This window comes from Oncorhynchus kisutch, linkage group LG24 (genome assembly GCF_002021735.2).
Source record: "Oncorhynchus kisutch isolate 150728-3 linkage group LG24, Okis_V2, whole genome shotgun sequence".
Taxonomy (NCBI): Eukaryota; Metazoa; Chordata; class Actinopteri; order Salmoniformes; family Salmonidae; genus Oncorhynchus; species Oncorhynchus kisutch.
The window spans coordinates 31,075,259-31,094,099 of NC_034197.2; the positions used below are offsets into that span (position 1 = coordinate 31,075,259).

Below are 18,841 nucleotides of genomic sequence, written 5' to 3' on the forward strand. Positions count from 1 at the left end.
ACATCATTTGAGTCAATTGGAGGTGTACCCGTGGATGTATTTCAAGACCTACCTTCAAACTCAGTGCCTCTTTCCTTGACATCATGGGAAAATCAAAAGAAATCAGCCAAGACCTCAGAAAGAAATTGTAGACCTCCACAAGTCTGGTTCATCCTTGGGAACAATTTCCAAGCGCCTGAAGGTACCACGTTCATCTGTACAAACAATTGTACGCATGTATAAACACCATGGGACCACGCAGCCGTCATACCGCTCAGGAAGGAGACGCGTTCTGTCTCCTACAGATGAACGTGCTTTGGTGTGAAAAGTGTAAATCAATCCTAGAACAACAGCAAAGGACCTTGTGAAGATTCTGGAGGAAACAGGTACAAAAGTATCTATATCCACAGTTAAACGAGTCCTATATCGACATAACCTGATAGGCCACTCAGCAAGGAAGAAGCCACTGCTCCAAAACCGCCATAAAAAAGCCCTGACCTCAATCCTATAGAAAATTTGTGGGCAGAACTGAGAAAGCGTGTGCGAGCAAGGATGCCTACAAACCTGCCTCAGTTACATCAGCTCTGTCAGGAGGAATGGGCCAAAATTCACCCAAATTATTGTGGGAAGCTTGTGGAAGGCTAACCGAAACACTTGACCCAAGTTTAAATTGTTTAAGGCACTGCTACCAAATACTCAAATACTAATTGAGTGTATGTAAACTTCTGACCCACTGGGAATGTGATGAAAGAAATAAAAGCCAAAATAAATCACTCTACTATTATTCCGCCATTTCACATTCTTAAAATAAATTGATGATCCTAACTGACCTAGACAGGGAATTTTAGGATTAAATGTCAGGAATTGTGAAAAACTGTGTTTAAATGTATTTGGCTAAGGTGTATGTAAACTTCCGACTTCAACTGTATGCATGCATACATACATACATACATACATACATACATACATACATACATCCATACATACATCACATCACATCACACACACCCCCTAATAGAAAACACACAGCAGGATAGAGCAAACACAGAGTGAGCAGGGCCCCATGGGCAGGGAACAGCTGGGTGCCCGCTCCAGCAAACTTTACCCTCTCCCTCCCTGGGGACGCAGCGAGGCACAGAGGGACCCAACCATGGATGACCTAGAGAACAGACACACAGGATGGAGAGAGAGCAGCTCTGAGGCTTGTCACTTTGTGTGCTGATATGAAGGGAAGTGACTGAAACATGCCAAAACACACACACACACACACACAGAATAGGAACAGAGTGCTACCCATAGAATCAGGAATTGCCATTCTTCAGCACTGAAGGCCAAGTCTTTCATTAGTGGCATAAAGACTGCTGGAGAGAGGCACAAACACACGTACATACATATACTGAACAAAAATATAAAACGCAACATGCAACGTCAAAGATTTGACTGAGTTACAGTTCATACAAGAAGTAAATTGAAATAAATAAATTAGGCCTTAATCTATGAACGTCACATGACTGGGAATACAGATATGCATCTGATGGTCACAGATCATTACAAAACAGTTGGGGCGTGGATCAGAAAACCAGTCAGTGTCTGGTGGGACCACCATTTGCCTCATACAGCACGACACATCTCCTTCACATAGAGCTGGTCAGGCTGTTGATTGTGGCCTGTGGAATGTTGTCAAACTCCTCTTCAATGGCTGTGCGAATTTGCTTGAAATACCTGTCCATACCATAACCCCACCGCCACCATGGGGAACTCTGTTCACAACGTTGACATCAGCAAACCGCTCGCCCACATGACGCCATACAAGTGGTATGCGGTTGTAAGGACGTTTGTACTTACTGCTAAAGTCTCTAAAACGACGTTGGAGATGGCTTATGACGGAGAAATTAACATTCAATTCTCTGGTAACAGCTCTGGTAGACATTCCTGCAGTCAGTATACCAATTGCACACTCCCTCAAAACTTGACATCTGTGGCATTGTTTTGTGACACAAAACTGCACATTTTAGAGTGGCCTTTTATTGTCCCCAGTACAAGGTGCACCTGTGTAATGATCATGCTGTTTAATCAGCTTCTTGATATGCTACACCTGTCAGGTGGATGGATTCTCTTGGTAAAGGAGAAATGCTCACTAACAGGGATGTTAGCTTTTTGTCCATATGGAACATTTCTGGGATCTTTTATTTCAGCTCATTAAAACATGTGAACAACACTTTACATGTTGCGTTTATATTTTGGTTGAGTGTACATATGCATACGCACATTCCCCGGGCACCGATGAAATGGACTTCGATTAAGTTACATTTGGAAGACACGTTGAACGCATTCAGTTGTGCAACAGATGAGGTATACCCTTTCACATTCGGCAGGGTAGCCTAGTGGTTAGAGCGTTGGACTAATAACCGAAAGGTTGCATGTTCAAATCCCCGAGCTGACAAGGTACAAATCTGTCATTCTGCCCCTGAACAGGCAGTTAACCCACTGTTCCTAGGCCATCATTGAAAATAAGAATTTGTTCTTAATTGACTTGCCTAGTCAATTGACTTACCTGAACATTCAAACACGTTTTTCTAATAAAACCGTCAAAATAGTTGTGTGTCACTGCAGAGTGTATATGAATGAGCAAATATGACACAATTCTGTGGCATATGTCTCCTAGTGGTTTTAGACGATTGAATGGAGCCAAATGAAAAGGTGGGTGACTGCAGTGGGCTAACCTGAGATGTGCTGTTGTTGATGTTCTAAATGTCGCCCACTAAATGCAGCTGTGACCCTCCTCTCAGGCTCTTTCTGCTCCCTGCTGTGACAGATGACACACACACAAAATTAAACAACCAAAACCTTTGTCCCAGTCACTGATCTGATACAGAACAGCTGTGCAGTGGAGAGAGTTCTGTTAACAGGAGACATGATTTGGTCTAGTTTTCCTACAGTACTGGTGTGACTAGCTCTGACCACTCCCTCTTCTCTTTACTCCTCCCATTTCTAGCCCTTTTCTGAGCCAACATGGCTCCATTAATTAATTAATAATAATTTCAGAGCACATGGACATCGTTTAAAGTTAATTTTATTGGTGTACTTTGACAATAACGATGGTAAAAAAAAAAAATCATACAAAAGATAATGCAGACAGACAGACAGACAGACAGACATAAGGCTGACATCGAGTTTTACAAGTGGCTTCAATTCAAGGAGAAATAAAGTCCTTACAATCAGAGAAAGATATATGAGTAATATAGTCATGTATTTATTCATCTTTTAATTTGCCTTTATACAAAAACACATTTTGGGGGTGTATAATCTGGAGTTGGAACATGGTTTCGCTTCCTTGTCCCATTACTATAAACATAATGGTGTTTTTGGCTGATTTAGTTCTCCCTATACCCTATAAGCAGTACTTGACTTGGACTGAAGTAGGTTCCCGGTACTCATTTTGGGTGCCGGTACTGTTTATATTTAGGTGCAGGAGCTCCACAATACTTTTGAGCTGATATTCTGTAAGAGGAACAGGAGCTCAAGCAGGAGAACATTTGAGGTGCCGGTACGCGGCTCCGGTGAGCTCCTCTCCAAGTCAAGCACTGCCTATAAGCTACACCTTACCACTTTAGACTACTGAGATGACCCACATCATCTACTTCATGACAATGGGAACTACTCCAGAATGCTGATGGGTTCTAATGCTGATGGACTAACCCTTACATTATTCCTTATCTACAATGAGTTTGGAACCAATAATGTGAAAGTGATTATGTAGCGCTTTATGAGGGTAAGTAGGTCCATGGCACCAGAAGGAACTCAGCGGAACCCCTTGTTCGTTAAGCATTTGTAGGGATTTAAGACCTTTAATTTCTCTTTTCAATAACACTAGACATAATAATATTTACAGAGTGGACATTTATCTTATATGCACCTTTTCCATCAATTTAAATAGATTTGCTCATAAAAAATGTAAGCGTGTGAAAACAGTGAAATAAATTAAAGAGGTTTTTATTAAGGCTTGCCAGTCTGTCAGGGCGTCAGTGCTCATCTCTGAGACGACTAGCCTCCATGATTATCCAGTCTGCTACATGTACATCTAGACAGAATAATAACAGTGGCTAGTCATACCAGGGCGGAGCAGCACTGAGCCCTTCATTTGGACTGGCACAGAATGGATCAGATCATGGCTCTGCTCGGTCAGAGAGGAGCCTGACAAGACCAGGGCATTGCAGCACACCCTGGCTGAGCTCTGGGCTTACCACACTGACACAGGATCAGTTTGAACAACAATCTAAACCCCATTGTCTTCCGGCAGATGCCGTTATTCTAACGGGACACGCCGTTAAGACGATCGTTGGGCTATCTGACGTAAGACCATGCCTAAACCAAGGTGTCCCCAGTCCTAATCCTCGAGAGCTGCAGCACTGTAAAGACCAACCAATGTCACTGACAAGACAGTATACTGCAGTACATGTTTACTTGGTTTCCCAGGTCTAGGTCACTCACTGGTTCAAGGCAAAGGAACAGAACCAGAGGCTGCAGGCCTCGGGTCTGGACTGGGACTTACCTTGAAGGTCTGGGGTTAACCTAGAAGTGACAGACAACAGGGTGATTCACACCCAGGCCTCAGGTTAGCACTACTACTGGGTTTTATTCCTCTCCTCCTCCAGCAGTAGTGGAAACCTTAAGGCTCGAATCAGAACACTCCAGCCTACAACCTCAGGCTCTCTGAGCAGAGCAGAGCTTGAAAACAAACAAAACCTAAATATTTACAAACAAAAAACAACAACCTCTTGTAAATGACACCTGGGACCCTGGCATTGACAGGCTCCACCATTTCAATCAAACACACTCGAAGAGGAAGACTTTAGAGAAACTAGCAGCTAATGTCAACAACTCTCCACTAAGCACCTCCAACATGATTGGCCACAGTAGGTAAGTAAACACATGCTTCTAGTTGGGTGACATTAAAAAGAGGAAGGATGAACCAATAAGAGGGGTACTTCCTGTAGCTATCTACACACAGGATTGGTTCCCAGGCAGCATGTAGTGAGTGGCTCCCCCAATCGAAGGGCAAGCAGATCAGCACCATTGATTATCGATGAAGAAACAGAAGGTGCTTAGCAGGAGGAAGTGACTTTATAATTAGGTGTCTTCCTCTTCCTGTGGTCGTCACACAAAATGGCCTACGTCTACATTGCCGGTTCAGCTGATTTAACGAACATATAAAATCCCAAATTAATCTCTAGATCCTAATCTCTATGCATGTGTGTAGATCCAAGTGGATTGGACAGGTATAAGCAATATAGCAGACATTCCAACTAGCATTTAAAAAAAGGCATGGTGGAGCCGTTACCATTTTGCTAATTGTTTCCGATCTAAGTGCATAGAGTTTAGGGGCAGGGGTTAATTTGGAACATCTTTCCACACAGGTTGAACTTTCAATCTCACAACCACAAGTTTCAGTGCTTCTAACACAGCCTGTCTCACAGCAAGTTTACTGAATCATCATCATCACCACAACAAAATCAATCAATCAATCAATCACAGGAAGTCATCTTTAAAAGATTAAATAAATAAAAGGAGGTCCCGCCTCCGTCATATCATGGGAACACAAAAAAACTTTTTCCCCCAATGATAAATCTGAAGAAAGTCAATGATTTGACAAGGCGATGAGTGTGAAATGAACTATCAGTATATTAAAGCTATGGAGACACCAAGACATGGAGGGGCCGGTGTGTTGGAATATAGGCCTTTGAACAGAGACAACAGTAGGACCACATTTGATGTTACTTCAGTACTGTGACAAAACCAATTCACTCAAACACTGCCACACACACACACACACACACACACACACGATGGGATTATAAATGTTCTACTGTAATAATGTTGTATGATGTACCGTTTTATTTTTGCCTTCATTTGTTTGGACCCCAGGAAGAGTTGCCATAGCAGCAGCTAATGGGGATCCTTAAAAACTACAAATACAAAAATACACATATCGGCACAGACGAGAAGACGAAGGGCTGGAATTGCTGGAGATATTTGGAGTGGTGAATGTACCTTAGTTTGTGAGGTCTCATGTAGCATACCACCCAAACACAAAAGCCAGTTTTCAGACTTTTCCCACACACAGACATACACACCGGCTAAAGATTAACCACTTGCTAATGACTTAATCTGTGTCTGCAGTTACTTTCTGACCTTTGAGCAGTGCCTAAGGGCACCGTCATCATAGTCCAGCAGGACGACGGGGGGGGGGGGGGGCTGGAAAGCGTTGCCACGGTGTCTAACCAACGTCAGAATGACATTACACAAAGCAGCTGCAAACACAGTGCAGTGTCTCTTTAAATAGACACTAGTGAAAGTGCCTCTGCAGGCTCCATCACAAATGACCCTATAGATGAATAAACATTTCTGTTTAGGGTAAAGGGGATAGAACAGTGTCTCTAGTTTTAGACTGCCTCTCAAACATCATCCTATTCCTATACAGTGTTATACATGATTTTGGAACACACAGGCCTATAGGGAAAAGAGTGTGAATTGGGAGACAGGCTTAAACTGCATGACATGATGTGAACATTTCAGTTTAGGAAACTCACTAAACATGTGTCTGACATCAGAAATCCCTCAAAGCAGTGAAAACAGGATGCTGAAAAGCCCATGTGCATAGCTATCCCTCTCTCTCTCACACATACATAGCTATCCCTCTCTCTCTCACACATACATAGCTATCCCTCTCTCTCTCACACATACATAGCTATCCCTCTCTCTCTCACACATACATAGCTATCCCTCTCTCTCACACATACATAGCTATCCCTCTATCTCTCACACATACATAGCTATCCCTCTCTCTCTCACACATACATAGCTATCCCTCTCTCTCTCACACATACATAGCTATCCCTCTCTCTCTCACACATACATAGCTATCCCTCTCTCTCTCACACATACATAGCTATCCCTCTCTCTCTCACACATACATAGCTATCCCTCTCTCTCTCACACATACATAGCTATCCCTCTCTCTCACACACATACATAGCTATCCCTCTCTCTCACACATACATAGCTATCCCTCTCTCACACATACATAGCTATCCCTCTCTCACACATACATAGCTATCCCTCTCTCACACACATACATAGCTATCCCTCTCTCTCACACACATACATAGCTATCCCTCTCTCACACATACATAGCTATCCCTCTCTCACACACATATAGCTATCCCTCTCTCTCTCACACATACATAGCTATCCCTCTCTCTCTCACACATACATAGCTATCCCTCTCTCTCACACATACATAGCTATCCCTCTCTCTCACACACATACATAGCTATCCCTCTCTCTCTCACACATATACATAGCTATCCCTCTCTCTCTCACACATACATAGCTATCCCTCTCTCTCTCACACACACATACATAGCTATCCCTCTCTCTCTCACACACACATACATAGCTATCCCTCTCTCTCTCTCACACATACATACATAGCTATCCCGCTCTCTCTCACACACACATACATAGCTATCCCTCTCTCTCTCTCACACATACATACATAGCTATCCTGCTCTCTCTCACACATACATACATACATAGCTATCCCTCTCTCTCTCACACATACATACATAGCTATCCCTCTCTCTCTCTCACACTGTACTGTCAAAGATTTTCAATTTGCTAGGCTAGTATGTTTATTTAGCTAAAGGTGTGTCTACTGTGACCAGTCAGCCACTCTGCACACAAGTCAGTCTCAAGCTAATGTTATACCTTTGTCCACAGCGTCTCTCTCTCCCTCCATGTCCTATACAGAGCCAGCTGTGAGGACCTACTCTGTGTGTGTCTGTTTTTCACAGGTTTAATAAGTCAATGAAAAATATTCAGGTCAAATATTCAAGGTCAAAATAAAATCAAAGCCTAGGGACTGTGTCAGCAGATTTGTGTGTACAACCTAACTCCTTCAGCCACATACACAAACTACACTACTGTCCCCTCCACACCACAGCCCTATAGAGGGAACGTGTTCCTGTTTCCCTTATGGTTACAGTTGCCATTGTCTCCATGAGTGAATTAACGACTTACTGAACAAATTAATGAAAGAATGAATGCTAAAGGCCCAAAATGGTGTGGAGGGCCGGTGGAGATAGAAGAGTGGAGAAGCTCGGATGATAGAAGCGATTGATGGACCACAGCACAAAACGAGTGCGGCTTTCTCCTTACATGTCAAGAGGATTGATCAATCAACACCGTTCTGCATGTCTTTTTTGCTTAAAAAAACTGAATCAAAGTAAATGAACTAAAAAGTCCTAAGGAGTGCTGTGACTGGTGAGATATGGCTGACGTCCATAATGACTTCGTTTCCCCGGAGGGCTGTGTGGCCCGCTGCTTCCTGGTCAGTTATAGTCTGCTATAGGGGCTAGCTTCCTGCTCAGGCTGACTGATATGTTGGTGTAGAGAGGCCTCCGGGACAATAGGGGGGAGTACCGCAGGTTGTTGAGCCCATCCAGACTCTGTCTCTCCTTAGAGCGCCTTAGAAGAGTGTACCTGGGAGGACAGAAGAAAGACAGGGATCAGACAGAGGAGAATGAAGTCTGCCGGCCTCGAGCCTAGACGCTGTTCCAAGGTCAGTTTGGGTCCCAGAGAAGATGAAGTAGAAGAGACCAGAAGGAAGTCATGGTAGACTATTGGGAAATACCCCAGGTTTACGACGGCTCAATTTGACGTGTTCGACCAACCGCTGACTTGTGTTAGTATTTAGGAATGAGAGTAGAGAGGATATGCTTGGAATGTAGCTCCCAAGCAAGTCACATGCAAAATCTTTGGAGGAGTGGAGAAATCCCTGAAAGCCACTAACTCGGACTCTTCATGTGACTGGCTCACATGGGCCGGGGCTGCATTCCTCTCACAAACACCCTCTTTATCCAAATCCCCAAGTATCACCGGGGATGTGTGTTAGTGTACTAGAGAGTGGTGTGTGTGTGTGTGTGTGTGTGTGTGTGCGCGTGTGCGTGCATGTGTGTGTGTGTGTGCGCGCTCGTGTGTGTGAGAGACTAACCTTCCCAGGAACTGCACCTCGCCACGGTGGTGGTGTGGGATTGACATGTAACGGCCCAACTCTCCCTGCGGCCGACTGACCGTGTAGTTAGCATACTGCACCCTGTCAGACACACAGTAACACTACAGAGTCACACACTCACAACGGCATGGTATAAACAATTCAAAGACACAGCAAACTGTACAGTACATACTGTTTTCAGTGATTGTGTAAAGCTTGGGGCGCAGTAGACACATCTGCTTCAGTGGGAGTGGACTCTGAGTCGTGTGTGTGTGTGGGGGGATAACAATGCTGTATGGCAAAGACAAATGGAGGAAGAATGCCTGCTATGTGTCCAACTAGTTCTCACAGTCTCACTACACAACAAATGTCTAAGTTGTCCCAAATGTCAAATTTAGAAGTTTAATGTTTTGGATAGGGTTAAACATTACGTTTAGGCACTCATTCTGAATGGTTAATGTAAAGGTTAAGGCAGTGGTATTCAAACTTTCTCTGGGGACCCACTTTTTCTCCCAAGAATTTCTTGCGACCCAAACCCACCTCAAATCTAATGCACAACCTTAAAAATAAATCTGTCAATTTCGATTTTTACATCAACAAATAAAAATGCAATGAATTGAAGGTTCTCTTATTAAAATGAAAAGAAACCAATAAATACATTTACTCAATAACATGTGAGAATGCTGTTCCTCGACTACAGCTCAGCATTTAACACCATAGTACCCTCCAAACTAGTCATCAAGCCGGAGACCCTGGGTCTCGACCCCGCCCTGTGCAACTGGGTCCTGGACTTCCTGACGGGCCGCCCCCAGGTGGTGAGGGTAGGTAACAACATCTCCACCCCGCTGATCCTCAACACTGGGGCCCCACAAGGGTGCGTGCTCAGCACCCTACTGTACTCCCTGTTCACCCATGACTGCGTGGCCAAGCACGCCTCCAACTCAATTATCAAGTTTGCAGACAACACTACAGTGGTAGGCTTGATTACCAACAATGACAAGACGGCCTACAGGGAGGAGGTGAGGGCCCTCGGAGTGTGGTGTCAGGAAAATAACCTCACACTCAACGTCAACAAAAACATAGGAGATGATCGTGGACTTCAGGAAACAGCAGAGGGAGCACCCCCCTATCCACATCGACGGGACAGTAGTGGAGAGGGTAGAAAGTTTTAAGTTCCTCGGCGTACAGTACACATCACAGACCAACTGAAATGGTCCAACCACACAGACCTCAGGAGGCTGAAGAAATTTGGCTTGTCACCAAAAGCACTCACAAACTTCTACAGATGTACGATCGAGAGCATCCTGTCGGGCTGTATCACCGCCTGGTACGGCAACTGCTCCGCCCATAACCGTAACCGTACCCTCTCCAGAGGGTAGTGAGGTCTGCACAACGCATCACCGGAGGCAAACTACCTGCCCTCCAGGACACCTACACCACCCGATGTCACAGGAAGGCCAAAAAGATCATCAAGGACAACAACCACCCGAGCCACTGCCTGTTCACCCCGCTATCATCCAGAAGGCGAGGTCAGTACAGGTGCATCAAAGCTGGGACCGAGAGACTGAAAAACAGCTTCTATCTCAAGGCCATCAGACTGTTAAACAGCCACCACTAACATTGAGTGGGTGCTGCCAACACACTGACTCAACTACAGCCACTTTAATAATGGAAAAAGTGATGTAATAAATGTATCACTAGCCACTTTAAACAATGCCACTTCATATAATGTTTACATACCCTACATTACTCATCTCATATGTATATACTGTACTCTATACCATCTTAGCCATTCCTTTACATTTGTGTGTATAAGGTAGTTGTGAAATTGTTAGGTTAGATTACGCGTTGGTTATTACTGCATTGTCGGAACTAGAAGCACAAGCATTTCACTAAACTCGCATTAACATCTGCTAACCATGTGTATGTGACAAATACAATTTGATTTGACATTGTATCTTTCTCAAAAACGTATTTAAATTGTCTCATACAATATGTACTGTGACCGAACTGAAATTCTCCCGCGACTCCACTAGGGTTCGTAACCCCGACTTTGAATTGCAGGGCCTCCCGGGTGGCGCAGTGGTCTAGGGCACTGCATCGCAGCGCTAGCTGTACCACCAGAGACTCTGGGTTCGCGCCCAGGCTCTGTCGCAGGCGGCCGCGACCGGGAGGTCCGTGAGGCGACGCACAATTGGCCTAGCGTTGTCCGGGTTAGGGAGGGTTTGGCCGGTAGGGATATCCTTCTCTCATCGTGCACCAGCGACTCCTGTGGCGGGCCGGGCGCAGTGCATGCGCCAGGTGCACAGTGTTTCCTCCGACACATTGGTGCGGCTGGCTTCCGGGTTGGATGCGCGCTGTGTTAAGCAGTGCGGCTTGGTTGGGTTGTGTATCGGAGGACGCATGACCCTGAACCTTCATCTCTCCCGAGCCCGTACGGGAGTTGTAGCGATGAGACAAGAAAATTGGGGAGAAAAAAGGGGTCAATTGAATTGCAATTAAACAATTTGAATTGCAATTAAACAATATCGACAGCCTCGCACTGTAAACCTGTCACAGGGGACATGTGTATGGAGGTGTGTTGTTTAGTTCCTCCAGACAGTACAGCCCACAGAGAGTAACTAGGACAGTACTAGTTCCTCCAGACAGTACAGCCCACAGAGAGTAACTAGGACAGTACTAGTTCCTCCAGACAGTACAGCCCACAGAGAGTTCTGTATGAGTACAGGAAGTAATAAAAGGGAGGAGTGAAGCGTGTGGGTATGGAGGGCGTTCTCCTCACCTGTTCCAAAGGTCGTCGTCTTCTCCTCCCCAGCCCCAGAATGCATTGGGAAAGCCATTGATCTTGGTGAACTGTTCCACTGTTAGACCACTGACGCCACCAAAGAACTCATTGTACGGAAGCCTAGAGGACACACACGTACACAGAGTTAGCATTACACACACATATCTGAAATGGTTAGGAGAAACCTGGACAACTCCAACTAATGGAAAAATTGTGTGTGTGTGTTAGCACGTGACAATACACACACGCGCATCTGAAAGTTTGTGAGAGACTCACATGTAGGAGTACTTGTTGAGTTTGACAGCGAAGTGGCGAGGCATGTCTCCACAGCCGTAGTAGTTCCTGTCGTTCTCCAGCATGTGGTCTACATCGTGGAACACCATACAGTCCCAGTCCAGGTCCCGCATAGCCTCCCGGAAGCCCACGTTAAACAACATGGCCCTATTGAAGGGCTCACTACCAACCTAGGAGGAGAGGGAGGAGTGGTCCGAGGGAGGGAGGAGAGAAAGAGGTTATCCAGTGAGCCACACATACCCAAGCAGTTCTGTGGTTATCCAGTGAGCCACACATACCCAAGCAGTTCTGTGGTTATCCAGTGAGCCACACATACCCAAGCAGTTCTGTGGTTATCCAGTGAGCCACACATACCCAAGCAGTTCTGTGGTTATCCAGTGAGCCACACATACCCAAGCAGTTCTGTGGTTATCCAGTGAGCCACACATACCCAAGCAGTTCTGTGGTTATCCAGTGAGCCACACATACCCAAGCAGTTCTGTGGTTATCCAGTGAGCCACACATACCCAAGCAGTTCTGTGGTTATCCAGTGAGCCACACATACCCAAGCAGTTCTGTGGTTATCCAGTGAGCCACACATACCCAAGCAGTTCTGTGGTTATCCAGTGAGCCACACATACCCAAGCAGTGTGTGCATGCGTGTTTACCTGCTCTACAACATAGAAGGCGAACTGTAGCCTCTGTCTTTGTAGTGCTGGTATCAGGTGTCTGAGTAAGATGGGCAGGTGCTCATGGCGGTTTCGGAATGGGACCAGTATCGCCACCTAGGGATAGGGAGGGGAAGAACATTATTACACATCAGATAAGGCACAACCACTACAGAAGTAAGGAAGAAGGCATTTAAGTATTTCAACAGGCCTTTCAAAAATATAAATTTCACACAATCAGATATGGCATTTACTGATCATAGCACGGGATAGGTGGATTGAAGGTCACTCTGGAGAGGGCCAACTAAATGCTTTCCCTGGTTTTGGTTTTTAGAAGAGTCATCTTAGTAACAGCAGCAGCTTTAAAGAGATTCTCCAGTACTTTTGTGTACTTCTTAGCCAGTAGTTCTGAAAGAAGTGCTCACAAGCCAAAACTGATCCCAGTAAATTGCGTACTTGTGCAGAGATGTGCACCACGTCATTGCTCTCTTTCTCGCTCTGCTCTGTGTGCATATGGTTAGCTGTCACTCAAATGGCAAGGGGCTGAAGCTCATTGGCTAGAACTCAAATTGCTAGAGGGCTGGCCTACGTGGGGGAACTTGTATGGAAAATGGTGCAGCACAAGTTCCAGAAAAACGGTCACTTTCAAACTAGGGTTACGTGGCTAAGTGAGGTAAGACCGTAATTATTCTCAGAGATGATGCATGTATGAACTACACATTGACACATCCATCCCAAAGCAGGAGGTAAAAAAATATAATAAAATAATAATAATTGCCAAAGTTCTAGAACATGTCTTTAGGTTTCCTTTGAGCCTGAGTAGGGAAATGGAGATGTCAACCATCAAACCCCCTCTGTCAATCAGCTGTCTTCCTGCAGAAACAGTGTCTGGTTCACACACATCTAGCTGGAATTTAGTGTCACTGTTTGGCTGCTCTGTTTTGCGAATGTGTTTGTGTGCCTTCATTTCCTTGAGAAGAAGTTAGACATGGGAGGAATGTAGTCCTGGCTGCACACTCTTGAAGTGCAATATATATTTCCAGTTCAAATTTAAAAAGACATTATCCATTACAGTGCCTCCATCAGAGTCCTATACAGGCTACATGCATGTGCAGTATGACAGCGTGTGTGATGGACTGCGCCAATCACCAACTCACCTTCCAGCGTGGGACACAGTCCCTGGGCTTCCAGTAGCCCCCCAGGGTCATGCTAGGCTCAGCATTCAACAGAACCCTCTCCACATCCTCCAGAGCCATCTCACTCATATTCACCTCCAGCCTCCCCTCTGAGTGAGTGAGTGAGTGAGTGAGTGAGTGAGTGAGTGAGTGAGTGAGTGAGAGAGAGAGAGAGGTCAACACTGAATGAACAGGACAGCACGCAACCATATATACACTTGTAAGACTAAATAAACTGACATTCAAGAACTGAGGTAACAGTCTTTCAGTTAACTAGCTAGGGGAGCACAAAGCTCAGAATAGAACTCTATAGGTATAAAATACCAATCTCATTGTGAAGTGAACTCTTTGAAAGTAGTGCTTGAAATAAATCAAACATGTCTACCATGTGACTAGCTAATGGTTTAAGGCCAATATTCTAGAGTGTGTGTTTATGGTTTTACTATCCTTGTGGAGAACAGAAGTCCTCACAAGGATAGTAAAACAAGGAAACAAGTGGGGACATTTTGCCGGTCCCCACAAGGAAAAAATATATTCTAGGCTTAGGTTTACAATAGGGTTAGAATTAAGGGTTAGGTTTACAATAGGGGTTAGAATTAAGGGTTAGGTTTACAATAGGGGTTAGAATTAAGGGTTAGGTTTACAATAGGGTTAGAATTAAGGGTTAGGTTTACAATAGGGGTTAGAATTAAGGGTTAGGTTTACAATAGGGGTTAGAATTAAGGGTTAGGTTTACAATAGGGGTTAGAATTAAGGGTTAGGTTTAAGGTTAGGGATTTGGGGTTAAGGTTATGGAAAATCAGATTTTTAAATGGGAATCAACTGTTTGGTCCCTACAAGGATAGTAAAACAAACATGTGTGTGTGTGTGTGTGTGTGTGTGTGTGTGTGTGTGTGTGTGTGTGTGTGTGTGTGTGTACTCACTCATGGAGGGCAGTCTCTCTGGGCAAATCTGTGAGGACAAATAGGTGAAGCTGTCGGGGAGGTATGTGGTGGGCGGCACATCACTCTCACTCAGGTTGAAGTCATAGGCATAATCTGGTCCCAGACAGAAAGAGAAATCAATGGCCTAACCTAAATACATTTCCACTACTGCCAGTATGTTGCTCAGTGTTAATCGTCCGGACACACAGACTGTGTAGAAAAATGGCACACTGTTCACCTTGTGCTGTGGTGAAAAGTAGTGAACTATAAAATGGAATAGGGGGCCTAGACGCAGCCTGAGAGAACTCATTCATTATGACACCTTAGACAGTGAGCTCCAAAGGTATTGGGTTTTTGCTCTGTACTCCAGCACTTTGGATTTGAAATGATACAATGACTATGAATTCAAAGTGTAGACTGCCAGCTTTAATTTGAGGGTATATTCATCCATATCGGGTGAACTGTTTAGAAGTTACACATCTACATTTTTTTACAGAATCTCCCCATTTTAGGGGACCAAAAGCATTGGGACAAATTCACTTACAGTACCAGTCAAGCGTTTGGAAACACCTACTCATTCCAGGGTTTTTATTTATTTTTATATTTTATACATTGTAGTGAAGACATCAAAACTATGAAATAACACATATGGAATCATGTAGTAAACAAATCAAATTAGATTTTATATTTGAGATTCTTCAAAGTAGCCACCCTTTTCCTTGATGACAGCTTTGCACATTATTGGCCTTCTCTCAACCAGCTTCATGAGGTAGTCACCTGGAATGCATTTCAATTAACATGTGTGCCTTGTTAAAAGTTCATTTGTGAATTTCTTTCCTTCTTAATGTGTTTGAACCAATCAGTTGTGTTCTGGCAATGTAAGGGTGGTGTACAGAAGACAGCCCTATTTGGTAAAAGACCAAGTCCTTATTATGGCAAGAACAGCTCAAATAAGCAAAGAAAAAGTAATGATGGACTGTAAATTTAAGACATGAAGGTCAGTCAATCCAGAACTTTTAAACATTTTTCAAGTGCAGTCGCTAAAACCAAGTGCTATGATGAAACTGGCTCTCATGAGGACCGCCACAGGAAAGGAAGACCAAGAGTTACCTCTGCTGCAGAGGATAATTTCATTAGAGTTACCAGCCTCAGAAATTGCAGTCCAAAGAAATGCTTCAGAGTTCAAGCAACAGACACATCTCAACATCAACTGTTCAGAGGAGACTGAGTATCAGGCCTTCATGGTCGAATTGCTGTAAAGAAATCCCTTCTAAAAGGACACCAATAAAAAGATACTTGCTTGAGACAAGAAACACAAACAATGGACATTAGACCAGTGGAAATCTGTCCTTTGGCCTGATTAGTCCAAATTTGAGAGTTGGTGAATGGATGATCTCTGCATGTCTGCAGGTATGATGATGTGGGGGTGCTTTGCTGATGACACGGGCTGTGATTTATTTAGAATTCAAGGCACACTTAGCATGGCTACCACATCACTCTACAGCGATATGCCATCCCGTCAAGTTTGCACTTAGTGTGACTATAATTTGTTTTTCAACAGGACAATGACCCAAAACTCATCGCCAGGCTGTGTAAGGGCTATTTGACTAAGAAGGAGAGTGATGAGTGATGCATCAGATGACCTGGACTCCACAATCACCCGACCTCAACCCAATTGATATGGTTTGTGATGTGTTGGACCGCAGAGTGAAGGAAAAGCAGCCAAGTGCTCAGCATATGTGGGAACTACTACTACTCAAGACTGTTGGAAAAGCATTCCAGGTGAAGCTGGTTGAGTGAATGCAAAGAGTGTGCAAAGCTGTTATCAAGGCAAAGAGTGGCAGCTTTGAAAAATATAAAATATATTTTTACTACATGATTCCATATGTGTTATGTGATAGTTTGTCTTCACTACTATTCTGCAATGTAGAAAATAGTACAAATACAGAAAAACCCTGGAATGAGTAGGTGTCTCCAAACCTTTAACTGGTACTGTATACGTGAATTAAAGTAGTCAAAATGTAGTATTTGGTCCCATATTCACAATGATTACAACAAGCTTGTGACTCTACAAACTTAATGGATGCATTTGCTGTTTTTCTGGGTTTTTTTTCAGGAGGTAGAACAGCTTTAATATTGCAGATAGATTGTGGGTTCCATCAATTCAATTGTCTGCATCTTTTCCAATCCCCATATATATTTGTTAGTAAATAAATATTTTCCTTTATTATTTTCCCCTAACCCTACCACCCCTCCCCTAACCCTACCACCCCTCCCCTAACCCTACCACCGCTCCCCTAATTGGAGTAAACATATGGACAACAACACTTAGGCTTCTACTTCTAGCTTATACATACATTTTATGGACACACTACACTTTGCAATAGTAGGGGTTGGGCCTGTTTGTTTTTAGTCCCACCCTTCAGCTCCCCCCAACCCCTCCCATTTATCTCTGAACACCATCCAGTTATCGTCCGATTCCGATATGTTCACTGATATATCATGCATCTCTACTCCTATGTTATTGTAATGGTGAGAGGTTATCATGTGTAATGGGTATGATATTGGTGTGTGTAACTGCCTCACTCATCATTTTTCACGATTCATTCAGGACTAACCGTAATCATGGTAGCATCCACAATAATGTAGAAGTGTTAAGAAACATATTATATCGAGAACCTGTGTTAGCAGACTTGTGCCCTAACATTAAGAACCTGTGTTAGCAGACTTGTGCCCTAACATTAAGAACCTGTGTTAGCAGACTTGTGCCCTAACATTAAGAACCTGTGTTAGCTGACTTGTGCCCTAACATTAAGAACCTGTGTTAGCAGACTTGTGCCCTAACATTAAGAACCTGTGTTAGCAGACTTGTGCCCTAACATTAAGAACCTGTGTTAGCAGACTTGTGCCCTAACATTAAGAACCTGTGTTAGCAGACTTGTGCCCTAACATTAAGAACCTGTGTTAGCAGACTTGTGCCCTAACATTAAGAACCTGTGTTAGCAGACTTGTGCCCTAACATTAAGAACCTGTGTTAGCAGACTTGTGCCCTAACATTAAGAACCTGTGTTAGCAGACTTGTGCCCTAACATTAAGAACCTGTGTTAGCAGACTTGTGCCCTAACATTAAGAACCTGTGTTAGCAGACTTGTGCCCTAACATTAAGAACCTGTGTTAGCAGACTTGTGCCCTAACATTAAGAACCTGTGTTAGCAGACTTGTGCCCTAACATTAAGAACCTGTGTTAGCAGACTTGTGCCCTAACATTAAGAACCTGTGTTAGCAGACTTGTGCCCTAACATTAAGAACCTGTGTTAGCAGACTTGTGCCCTAACATTAAGAACCTGTGTTAGCAGACTTGTGCCCTAACATTAAGAACCTGTGTTAGCAGACTTGTGCCCTAACATTAAGAACCTGTGTTAGCAGACTTGTGCCCTAACATTAAGAACCTGTGTTAGCAGACTTGTGCCCTAACATTAAGAACCTGTGTTAGCAGACTTGTGCCCTAACATTAAGAACCTGTGTTAGCAGACTTGTGCCCTAACATTAAGAACCTGTGTTAGCAGACTTGTGCCCTAACATTAAGAACCTGTGTTAGCAGACTTGTGCCCTAACATTAAGAACCTGTGTTAGCAGACTTGTGCCCTAACATTAAGAACCTGTGTTAGCAGACTTGTGCCCTAACATTAAGAACCTGTGTTAGCAGACTTGTGCCCTAACATTAAGAACCTGTGTTAGCAGACTTGTGCCCTAACATTAAGAACCTGTGTTAGCAGACTTGTGCCCTAACATTAAGAACCTGTGTTAGCTGTGTCTTACCTGTGCCCTAACATTAAGAACCTGTGTTAGCAGACTTGTGCCCTAACATTAAGAACCTGTGTTAGCAGACTTGTGCCCTAACATTAAGAACCTGTGTTAGCAGACTTGTGCCCTAACATTAAGAACCTGTGTTAGCTGTGTCTTACCTGTGCCCTAACATTAAG

General features: G+C 44.0%; 1 protein-coding gene across 1 annotated transcript in view; it reads right to left on the reverse strand.

Annotated features, from left to right (window-relative positions):
• Positions 1–3,035: 3,035 nt before the first annotated feature.
• The window catches only part of b4galt5 (UDP-Gal:betaGlcNAc beta 1,4- galactosyltransferase, polypeptide 5), a 63,552-nt gene continuing 47,746 nt past the window's right edge, over positions 3,036–18,841 (reverse strand). Inside the window, exons 3-9 of the mRNA XM_031803678.1 lie at positions 14,859–14,972; positions 13,918–14,045; positions 12,761–12,877; positions 12,096–12,283; positions 11,817–11,939; positions 9,035–9,136; positions 3,036–8,523 (exon numbers count right to left, since the gene is read on the reverse strand). Of these exons, the coding sequence (XP_031659538.1) occupies positions 8,373–8,523; positions 9,035–9,136; positions 11,817–11,939; positions 12,096–12,283; positions 12,761–12,877; positions 13,918–14,045; positions 14,859–14,972 (923 nt within the window). The 3' untranslated portion in view covers positions 3,036–8,372. The remainder of the gene's footprint in view (positions 8,524–9,034; positions 9,137–11,816; positions 11,940–12,095; positions 12,284–12,760; positions 12,878–13,917; positions 14,046–14,858; positions 14,973–18,841) is intronic.